General features: G+C 51.7%; 1 protein-coding gene across 1 annotated transcript in view; it reads right to left on the bottom strand.

Moving 5' to 3' along the window:
- Positions 1-3,731: 3,731 nt before the first annotated feature.
- LOC140480722 (galectin-3-binding protein-like) overlaps positions 3,732-12,363 on the bottom strand; it is a 146,584-nt gene continuing 137,952 nt past the window's right edge. The window contains exons 5-6 of the mRNA XM_072575994.1: positions 7,408-7,500; positions 3,732-4,803 (exon numbers count right to left, since the gene is read on the bottom strand). Of these exons, the coding sequence (XP_072432095.1) occupies positions 3,732-4,803; positions 7,408-7,500 (1,165 nt within the window). The remainder of the gene's footprint in view (positions 4,804-7,407; positions 7,501-12,363) is intronic.

Here is a 12,363-nt window from a genome sequence, read left to right on the forward strand (position 1 = left end):
GGAGAGAGTTCAAAGGTGATTGGTGCGAATGATCCCAGCAATGAGGGATTTTACAAACAAGGAAAGGTTAGAGAGAGAGATTGGGGTCATTGTGTTTGGAGCAGAGAAGATGAAGAGATGACCTTCCTGAGTTGTTCAAAATGATGAACAATTGTGACTGGGTATACGAGGATAATCTCTTTCCACAGGTTGGTATGTCAGTAACCAGGGAGATTGCCAGTGAGAGAGCTAGGAGTGAGCTGAACAGAAACTTCTTCACTCAGAGAGTTGTTCGGCTTTGGAATGTGCTGCCCAAGGGAGAGTCATAGAGAGATACACCATGGAAACAGACCCTTTGGTCCATCCTGACCAGATATCCCAACCCAATCTAGTCCCACCTGCCAGTTCCCAGCCCATATCCCTCCAAACCCTTCCTATTCATATACACATCCAAATGCCTCTTAAATGTTGTAATTGTACCAGCCTCCACCACATTCTCTGGCAGCTCATTCCATACACGTACCACCCTCTGTGTGAAAAGGTTGCCCCTGAGGTCTCTTTTATATCTTTCCCCTCTCACCCTAAACTTATACCCTCTAGTTTTGGACTCCCCGACCCCAGGGAAAAGACTTTGCCTATTTATCCTATCCATGCCCCTCATAATTTTATAAACCTCTATAAGGTCACCCCTCAGCCCCCGACGCTCCAGGGAAAACAGCCCCAGCCTGTTCAGCCTCTTCCTGTAGCTCAGATCCTTCAACCCTGGCAACATCCTTGTAAATCTTTTCTGAACCCTTTCAAGTTTCACAACATCTTTCCGATAGGAAGGAGACCAGAATTGCACGCAATATTCCAACAGTGGCCTAACCAATGTCCTGTACAGCTGCAACATGACCTCCCAACTCGTGTACTCAATACTCTGACCAGTAAAGGAAAGCATACCAAACACCTTCTTCACTATCCTATCTACCTGTGACTCCACTTTCAAGGAGCTAGGAACCTGCACTCCAAGGTCTCTTTGTTCAGCAACATTCCCTAGGACCTTACCATGAAGTGTATAAGTCCTGCTAAGATTTACTTTCCCAAAATGCAGCATCTCGCATTTATCTGAATTAAACTCCATCTGCCACTTCTCAGCCCATTGGCCCATCTGGTCCAGATCCTGTTGTAATCTGAGGTAACCCTCTTCGCTGTCCACTACACCTCCAATTTTGGTGTCATCTGCAAACTTACTAACTGTACCTCTTATGTTCACATCCAAATCATTTATGTAAATGACAAAAAGTAGAGGACCCAGCACCGATCCTTGTGGCGCTCCACTGGTCACAGGCCTCCAGTCTGAAAAACAACCCTTCACCACCACCCTCTGTCTTCTACCTTTGAGCCAACAACACTCAAGAAGCTCAACACCATCCAGGACAAAGCAGCCGCTTGATTGGCCCCACATCCACAAACACCCCCTCCCTCCCCCCCACCGACCCTCAGTAACTGCAGTGTGTACCAGCTACAACTTGCACTGCAGAAACTCACCAAAGATCCTCAGGCAGCACCTTCCAAACCCACGGCTACTTCATCTGGAAGGACAAGGGCAGCAAATCCATGGGAAGTTCCCCTCCCAACCCCTCCCCATCCTGACTTGGAAATATATCCAATTCCTTCATTGTCGCTGGGTCAGAATCCTGGAATCCTCGGGGCATTGTGGGTCAACCCCCAGCACATGGACTGCAGTGGGTCAAGAAGGCAGCTCACCCCCACCTTCTCAAGGGGCAACTAGGGACGGGGGAATAAATGAGCAATGCCCATGTTGTGCTCACTAATCAACACCCTTAATCATTGTCCTTTACACTAAACTAAGTCCTATCCAGCCATGCCACATTTTCTGAATCATGAACTGAACTCTCTATACTCTGCCTGTTGGATGGATTTGTCTGCACATTATCCCCAGTTGTACCTTCCCCACAAACTGTCTCCCCTGGGGAAATTAGTTAAAATCTCCAAGACTCCTAAAGCACGAACAAACCTCCCCACAAGGACGTTGTTCTCATCTGATATAAACCGTTCCCATTTGTAAATGTCCCACTTTCCCCAGAAATGGTAACCAGGAATCTGAAACTCTCTCTCCCATTTCAACCCTTGAGCCTGGAATCCATCTGGTCTTATCTCTTTGATCTTGTCTCACTAGCATGTGGCACAAGGAGTAATCCAGAGATTATTTTGAGATTTTGCTTTTTAATCTGTTGCCTAGCTCCCTAAACTCTTGATGCAAAGACCTCACCCCCTCATCAAGCTGCAGGGACATCACATCACATCCCCGTCCTGTCTATGTAACTCCTAACCCCGCGGATGGACCCTGTGCAGTTTGGATTTCTGTCTCAGGGAAGCTATTATTCCTTGTTCCTAACACTGTCCTTTGAAGAGGGATTGGGAACATGGAGATTGGTTTCACTGGACTCTCAAAGACTGAGAGGTGATCTTGTTAAAATTTACAAGGTATTTGAAGGGAAGATGCCAGGTAGGTCTGAGAGGAGCATTTGTTTCATTCAGCATGTTGTGAACTTTGATTGGAGAGGATTGTGGAATCATTGTCTTTAACTCTGGTTCAGTTCGGGATTGATGGATTACCAATGGGGGATACACTCATGGGGATGGAGTTGGGAGAAGACATTTGAGTCTTAATTAATCGATGGGCTGAATGACTTCTTTGGTTCCTTTATTCTTATGTTTTGTGTCCTTTAGGACCCGACCAGCTCGATCAGTAATGCTGCTGCCGAGCCACTCTTGGTGGTGGGACATTGAAATCCCCCACCCAGGGTACATTCTGTGCCCTTGTCACCCTCAGTGCTTCCTCTGAGTGTTGTCCAACATGGAGGAGTAATGATTCATCAGCCGAGGGGGGGCGGTACGTGGTAATCAGCAGGAGGTTTCCTTGCTCATGTCTAACCTGAAGCCATGAGACTTCATGGGGTCCGGAGTCAAAGTTGAGGATTCCCAGGGCAACTCCCTCCCGACTGTATCCCACTGTGCTGCCCCCCCCCCTCTGCTGAGCCTGTCCTGCGGGTGGGACAGGACCTATCCAGGGATGGGGATGGTGGGGTCTGGGATATTCCATGATCAGGTATTCCCAGACCCTATCTGTAAGAGAAGCTGCATCCCCAGGTAACCTTTGCAGAGTTTGCTGGAGCTGAGTTTCATACAACAGAAGCATTTCATACAACTAACTGCTCAACCATTTCAGAGTCAGCACCTTGGTGTGGGTACGTGTGTGGTACGGTGGTTAGCACTGCTGCCTCACGGCACCAGGGATCTGGGTTCGATTCCAGTCTCGGGAGACCATCTGTGTGGAGTTTGTACATTCTCCCTGTGTCTGTATGGATTTGCTCCTACAGTCCAAAGATGTGCAGGTTAGGGTGGATTGGTCATTGAAAATTGCCCCATAGTGTTCAGGGATGTGTGGGTTAGCTGTGGGCAATGCAGGGTTATAGGGATTGGGGAGATTGGTCTGGGTTGGATGCTGTTCAGAGGGTCAGTGAAGAATTGAGGAGCTGAATGCCACTGTCTGTGATAGCTGTGCTTATGTTTCAGTGAAAAATCATTGTATACTTTTCAATAAATATCTGTCTATTAAACCAGATCTCATTCTGGGATCTGACTTGTCCTGGTGTATATCACAATCAGAATATATTGTATGAAACGGTCTGTAGACTGAATTGTACTGAGTACAGAGTGTAATAGTGTCTGTGCTAATACTCGTTTCACCTGTACATTGGCCGGATTACAAACTTGAGTGTAGAGAAATAACCAGATTCACAGCCAAAGAAAAAGAGGCCCTGACCTTTGAAGGAGGGGAGAACAGCATTACCCTGCTTGACATCGTGAACATATGATACATAATTATTACTACAAAGAAGAAGCACTTTGTTCTGATACTGAACAGGGCTTTCTTTGTTCTGATGTTTGATGTTTAAGGTTGCAATGGGATAGATGTTGTAAGGACAGCGCACCTTACTCCTTTTACAGCTTTGTAAACTTGTATGATAGTGAGCTGTCCATAACACAGTGTCCGAATTATAGAAGGCACTTGTGAAGCTGGAGGTTTGAAAAGTCATGGTTGGAGAGGATGGCTGAGTGAAGCTGACTTGGTGGACATACTGATAACCGTTATAGTACATGGAGGATGAGGAGCGCATGTTGCTAATTGGGTCAATGTCTAATGCAGCGCTCCACTCGGAGGATATATAAATTCTGGGCTCTAAGCTGAGGTCAGAGAAATACCTTTCTTTGTTAAGCTGCTCAACTGATACTGAATGAAACTCAAAAGCTTTCAGAAATCTCTTGAGAAAGAAGCCATCATGTTCTTCATACAGTTTAGATTGTAGCTGAATCCAGGACAGGTCTTCCGGTGGGATCATGTGAAAGCGGATCTTATCCATAAGCTCATGGGTCAGTTCCGTCTTCTTCTTGTGAATGATCCAGGTTTCAACAGCTTTAAACAAACTCAGCTCATTCCAGATGACAATGTCTGACCTGAGCAGGAGAGTGTTCAGTTGATCTCCAGTCACCTCATACCAGCTGGGGGACCTGATAAATGTTTCACAATTCCAAGCAAAATACTCCATACAAATCTCTTTCAGCAGAGAGTCCCTCACTGTCTCAGCGTAGTTATACAGCTCCAGTTGGTGTTTGAAGGAAGGGTCCTGGGGCAGCAGTTTGTAGAACAGTTTGTCGCAGTAATCACGAATTGCAGTCACACCGTAATTGGACGCCATGTTGTGAATACACTTGATTGACGACAGATTGATGTCAATTTTCTTGGTGTAAAAATACCTGAGGAGGACATGGAGAGAAAAGAGAAAGGAAACAATGAGTTAATGTATTTAATATCCCCCTGAGCTATCTGTACCTCGTGCTCACAGCTCACCCTCCCACCCAGTCGTGTCAAACAGTTCCCCATTGGAATGGTTTCTGAACAAAAACAGCAGAATCTCTCTTTAAAACTGTGAAAGGTGTAAATGTTGTTATGTAGTGAGATCTGCAGAGTAGCAGGAACAGCCACAGTTCATAAATAAGGAAGGCAAATGTCAGAGAATTGTACAGTGTGAAAAGGCCTTTCAGCCCATCTAGGCTAGAATACCAAAAATAAAATACCAAAAATAATACCCATTCCCCTGCACTTAGCCCATAACTTTGAATGTTATGACACGTCAAATGCTGATCTAATTACATTTTAGACATTGTGAGGTCTCACTCCTGAACTCCCCTCCCAGTCAGTACCCTCCACACCCCCACTCTCTGGGTCAAAGGGTGTTTTTTCTCAAATCCCCTCGAAACCTCCTGCTTTTCACTTTAAAATGTTGTGATTGTGGGTATGCTCACCGAGTTGGGAAGTTGATTTGGGAAGTTATGTCCCCTTGGTATTGACCCTTTGATGAAGGGGACCAGCTACTTTCTATCCCCCCCCCGTCTATGCTCCTCATAATCTTATCCACCTCTATTACAGCCCCCCCCCCCCAACCATCTCTGCTCCAAAGAACACCAGCCTCTCTTCCATCACTGAAATGTTCCATCCCAGACACCATCCTGATGAATCTCCCTCTGTACCCCCCTCCAGTACAATCCCATCCTTCCTATTGTGTGGGGACATGAACTGCCCACAGACCTCCAGCTGTGGCCTCACCAACATCACTGCCCTGCTCTGATCATCTATCTCTCACTGAGAACAGTAAGTGTCCCATACTCCTTCTGAATGACCTGATTAACCCTGTCCCACCACCTTCAGGGATCTGTGGTCAATCTCCCCATGGTCCCTCTGCCCTCTGAGCTTCCTCGAGTCCTGCCTTTCATTGATGACTCCCTTGTCTTGTTCCTTCTCCCAAAGAGCATCACCTCACAGTTATCAGGATTAAATTCCATCTGTCATTGGTCTGTCCATCTGACCAATCTGTTTCTACCCTCTGGGAACCGAACACCTTCCTCCTCACTGTCAACCTCCTGATCTTTGTAACCCCCCCCAGAACATGATTTATCAGCTCCCCCTTCCCATTCTCGTCTCCATTGTTAATGAATATTCCAAACAATAAGGGACCCCACACTGATCCCTGTGGGACACCAACCCACACCAGGCACCAGTCTCACACACACAGCTTTCTCCATCACACTCTGTCCCCTCTCACAAAAACCATTTTGGATCCATCTTACCAAGTTCCATGGATCCCGTCAGCTTTGACCTTCTTTACCAGTTTCCCGAATGGGACTTTGTCTAAGGCCTTGGTGAAATCCATAGAAACCACATCAACGGCACTACCTTCATCTACACACCTGGCACCTCCTCGAAAAGGTCCAGCAGATCAGATAGACACGAGCTCCTCCTGACAGAGCCACACTGACCATCCCTGATCAGATATTACCTCTCCAAATGGAGACTACCTCTCTCCTTCACTACTTTCTACAATCGTTCCCCTATCCCTGATGAGAGACTCCCTGGTTGGTTGTTCCTGCTCTATCTTTCCCACAATGGAACCACATTGGTTATTCTCCAGTCCTCTGGCACCTCCCTGTGGCCAGAGCTGGGATACACATTTGGGTCAGGGCTCTTGTAATTACCCCTCTCACCTCCCACCGCAGCCTGGGATACAATTCAGACAGAGCTGGGAGTTGGTCCTGTTTTAAATCCAACAAACCCTTCAATACCTCCTCACTCCCTCTGTCAATCTGCTCAAGGACCTTTACCGTCCATCTTCCTGTACCTACACCCTCCTTCTCCTGAGTAAAGGCCGAAGTGAAATAATTATTAATCATTTCATACAGACAGATCTCCCCTTGGTCCCTGGGGGAATGGACCCTGCTCTTTGTTTCTCCACACCCAATGAACAGATAAATCATTCCCAAGTGAAGGTATTCCCTGGGATTCGGGTTCTCTCTCTCCAGTCAGGGCTGGTTACAGTTGGGTGGGTGTTCACTGGTGTTTACAGATGGAGCTGATCTCATTAAAACCTGCAGACTGTGAAGGGGCCCTGGTGGGGTAGACATTGAGACTGTTTCCCTGGGTCGGGGAATCTTAAACCACAGCTCTCCCCCCCTCCCCGAGTCAGGATAGGTGCCCGGCCGTTTCTGACTGGGATCAGGAGAGGTCCCTTTCCCCAGAGAGCATGAATCTTCTCTGACCCAGGGGATGGTGGGTCCCCATCATTGAATCTTGGGGAATCGAGGGATGTCGGGATCAGACAGGAAAGTAGAGTTGATCGGATTGACTGAGGGGCTGGGATACTCTGGAGGGGCCGAATGCTGCTCCCAGAGTAAGCAGTGGTATCTTTTCCCCAGGTCCCCTGACCCCTAACCTCCCGTCCTGATTTTAAAATGACCCTTGTCTGTTTTCCGGTTTGATTCTGAAACAGGGAGAAGTTTCTGGCGATGGTGACAGGAGCGTCATACCTGATGAAGTCTTCAACATATGGCAGACAATCGTCTTGCACCAGGATTTGGATTCCACTGGTTTTGTTCTCACTGATGAGGTTTCCATCTGTGCTGAGGGACAGGATTAATCTGTGTGCACACAGGTGGAGTTTAACAGGTCCCCTCCTCGCTGTTAGCACAAGGATCTTCACCTGGCAGTGTTTCTGGCTGAGATATAACTTATTCAGGGACTCATGCAGTTCGGAGATCTGCTCGAATCTGTAACTGGGCAAATCTCCAGCTTGTCCTAGAAAAGCAGAAGGTAATCGTTATGACCATGTTAGGAGGTGAGAGTTGTGAGGAAGGCAGCCACATCAGTAGTGAGAGAGGACCAAGGTGACTGGGTGACTGCAGCCTCCTGGGTGGGTGGGGGGTTGACCTGTCAGAGAGAGGAGCCCACCTTGGCAACAATGACTTCAGTAAGGAGGGCACTGAGGTGCTGCACTCGGAGCTGGGTACAAAGTTAACAGGCAGCACCAAAAGTGCTGTTAATAAACCGAGTGAGGCCTGCCCTTCGAGATACAACAACAGAAATTGCTGGAAAAGCTCAGCAGGTCTGGCAGCATAGAGTCATAGAGATGTACAGACCCTTCGGTCCAACCCGACCAGATATTCCAACCCAATCTAGTCCCACCTGCCAGCACCCGGCCCATATCCCTCCAAACCCTTACTATTCATATACCCATCCAAGTACCTCTTAAATGTTGCAATTGTACCAGCCTCCACCACATCCTCTGGCAGCTCATTCCATACACGTACCACCCTCTGTGTGAAAAAGTTGCCCCTGAGGTCTCTTTTATATCTTTCCCCTCTCACCCTAAACCTATACCCTCTAGTTCTGGACTCCCCGATCCCAGTGAAAAGACTTTGTCTATTTATCCTATCCATGCTCCTCATAATTTTGTAAACCTCTATAAGGTCACCCCTCAGCCTCCGACGCTCCAGGGAAAACAGCCCCAGCCTGTTCAGCCTCTCCCTGTAGCTCAGATCCTCCAACCCTGGCAACATCCTTGTAAATCTTTTCTGAACCCTTTCATGTTTCACAACATCTTTCTGATAGGAAGGAGACCAGAATTGCACGCAATATTCCAACAGTGGCCTAACCAATGTCCTGTACAGCTGCAACATGACCTCCCAACTCCTGTACTCAATACTCTGACCAATAAAGGAAAGCAAACCAAACACCTTCTTCACTATCCTATCTACCTGTGACTCCACTTTCAAGGAGCTATGAACCTGCACTCCAAGGTCTCTGTGTTCAGTAACACTCCCTAGGACCTTACCATTAAGTGGATAAGTCCTGTATCTGGGGAGAGAAATCAAAGTTGATGTTTCAGGTTGAGAAGCCAACCCCTTTTTAGACTCTGGTGTGATTAGTCTCCACAAACCTATCCTTTTCCACCTTGAACCTGCTCAAAGATAAAGTTGCTTCAGCCTGTGGGGGGAGGGAATTCCAAAGATTCACACCCACCACACCCACCCACCCACCCAAAAAAACCCCCAACTTCCACCAACTGAACAAATCCCTCCTCACCCCAGTCTGAAATATCCTGCCCATTACCCTGAGTAAGGGACAGTATCCTGTCTCCATCTACACTGTCGTACACTCTCACAGCTTACATTTCAATGGGATCTCTTGTTATTCTTCACAGTCCGAGGGGAGATTGGCTCGGATTCTCTTTTATTCATTGGTGGGATATGGGCATCACAGGCTGGGCCCAGTATTTATTACCCCGTCCCTAGTTGCCCCTTGAGAAGGTGGGGGTGAGCTGCCTTCTTGACCTGCTGCAGTCCATCTGCTGTAGGTAGACCCACAATGCCCCGAGGGAAGGGATTCCGGGATTCCGGGATTCCGACCCAGCGACAGTGAGGGTTCCTCTGATGAGAATTTGGCCATCTCAGAGCTGAATCAATTGAAGTGTCGCTGCTCTCTCTCTCTCTCTCTCTCATTCTCTCTCTCTCTGTCTCTCTCTCTCTCTCTGTCTCTGTCTCTGTCTCTCTCTCTCTCTCTGTCTCTCTCTCTCTCTCTCTCTGTTCTCTCTCTCTCTCTCTGTCTCTCTCTCTCTCTCTCTGTCTCTCTGTCTCTCTCTCTCTCTGTCTCTCTCTGTCTCTCTCTGTCTCTGTCTCTCTCTCTCTCTGTCTCTCTCTCTCTCTCTGTCTCTCTGTCTCTCTCTCTGTCTCTCTCTCTCTCTCTCTCTCTCTCTGTCTCTCTCTGTCTCTCTCTCTCTCTCTGTCTCTCTCTCTCTCTCTCTCTGCCTCTCTCTGTCTCTCTGCTTCAATAAAGATCCGAAGCTGCATACCAACCTCACCCAGGTTCATTACCAATGCAGCAAGCTGTCTGCACTCCACAGTTGAGTCCCCTTACAGAGACGATGTGCCTCTGAACCCACTTGCTGTCCCTGGGGGTAGTGACTGATCGACAGTGATGCACTGTGGATACTTACACTCCCCAACCCCAGCTGCCGTACCCTGGTTTACTCAACGGGCCCTTCAAGCTTCTTTGGAAGTCTCTGTGTAGGCCCCTCCTCCCTTACCCTCCCACCGGGCGGGTGTCTACAAAACATTTACAAATATTACAGTGGGGCACCACATCCAGACCAGTCCTCGTGGTGTGTACAGGGAGAACTGAGGGAACTGAGGGAGAACTGAGGGAGAACTGAGGGAACTGAGGGAACTGAGGGAGAACTGAGGGAACTGAGGGAGAACTGAGGGAGAACTGAGGGAGAACTGAGGGAACTGAGGGAGAACTGAGGGACACTGTGTGTGGAGGGAGCACCCACCCCCACACCCCCCCCCGACACCCACCCACTCACAACCCACCCCCCACACCCCCCCCCCACTCACACCCACACCCCCCCACCCCCCCCACTCACACCCACCCCCCAACCCCCCCCACTCACACCCACCCCCCACCCCCCCCCACTCACACCCACACCCCCCAACCCCCCCCACTCACACCCACCCCCCAACCCCCCCACTCACACCCCACCCCCACAACCCCCCCACTCACACCCACCACCCCCACTCACACCCACCCCCCCACTCACACCCACCACCCCCACTCACACCCACCCCCACACCCCGCCACTCACACCACCCCCTCGAATCACACCCACCTCCCACACCCCCACCTCCTACTCCCCCCACTCACACCCACTCCCCACCCCCCACCTCCCACTCCCCAACTCCCCTCACTCACACCCACCTCCCACACACCCCCAGTCACACCCAATCCCCACTCCCCCAACTCACACCCACCCCCCCGACTCACACCCACTACCCCACACCCCCCCTCTCACACCCACCCCCACCCCCCCAACTCACATCCACCCCCCACAACCCCCACTCACACACACCCCCACACCCCCCCCACTCACACGCACCTCCACACCCCCCCCACTCACACCCACCCCCACACCCCCCCACTCACCCCCACCCCCACAAACCCCCACTCACACCCACTCCCCGCCCCCCCCACTCACACCCACCCCCCAAACCCCCCCCACTCACACCCACCCCCACACCCCCCCACTCACCCCACCCCCACAAACCCCCACTCACACCCACCCCCACACCCCCCCCACTCACACCCACCCCCACACCCCCCCCACTCACACCCACCCCCACACCCCCCCCACTCACACCCACCCCCACACCCCCCCCACTCACACCCACCCCCAAACCCCCCAACTCACACCCACCCCCACACCCCCCGACTCACACCCACCCCCCACTGCCCCACTCACACCCACCCCACCCCTCCGACTCACACCCACCTCCTACTACCCCCCACTCCTCCCCACCCCCCACCCTCCTGACTCACACCCACCCACACCCCCACCTCCCAGGCCCCCCTCCCCCCCACGCACACCCACCCCGACCCCACGACTCACACCCACCTCCACCCCCCACACCCCCCACCTCCCACTGCCCCACTCACACCTACCCCCACTCCCCTGACTCACACCCATCTCCCACACCCCACACTCACACCCACCGCCCACCCCACCACTGCCAACTCACACCCACCTCCCAACCCCCGCACTCACACCCACCCCCTCACATCCACCCCCCCACACTCCCCACGCACACCCACCCTCCACACCCCCCACTCACACCCATCCCCACACCACCCCTCCCACACACACACCCACACACACCCACACCCCCCCACCTCACCCCCACAACGCTCACTCACACCCACCCCCCACACCACCCCACTCACACCCATCCCACACACACACCCACACACACCCCCCACACTGACCCCCCTACCACACTGACACCCCCCCCACACTGACCCCCCACACTGACACCCCCCCACACTGACACCGCCCCCACACTGACACCCCCCCCACACTGACCCCCCTCACACTGACATCCCCCACACTGACCCCCCCCCACACAGACACCCCCTCCCACACACACTCACCCTCCCACACAGACACCCCCCACACTGACCCCCCCCACACTGACACCCCCCACACTGACCCCCCTACACTGACACCCCCCCACACTGACACCCCCCCATACTGACACCCCCCCCCACACTGACACCCCCCCACACTGATACCCCCCCACACTGACACCCCCACACTGACACCCCCACACTGACCCCCCCCACACTGACACCCCCCCCACACTGACCCCCCCTACACTGACACCCCCTACCACACTGACACCCCCCCCACACTGACCCCCCTACCACACTGACACCCCCCCACACTGACCCCCCCACACTGACACCCCCACACACACTGACCCCCCCCACCATGACCCCCTACCACACTGAAACCCCCCCACACTGACCCCCCTACACTGACACCCCCCATACTGACAATCTCCCCACACTGACACCCCCCACACTGAAACCCCCCCCACACTGACACCCCTACACTGACACCCCCCCATACTGACAATCTCCCCACACTGACA

This window comes from Chiloscyllium punctatum, chromosome 1, assembly GCF_047496795.1.
Source record: "Chiloscyllium punctatum isolate Juve2018m chromosome 1, sChiPun1.3, whole genome shotgun sequence".
NCBI lineage: Eukaryota > Metazoa > Chordata > Chondrichthyes > Orectolobiformes > Hemiscylliidae > Chiloscyllium > Chiloscyllium punctatum.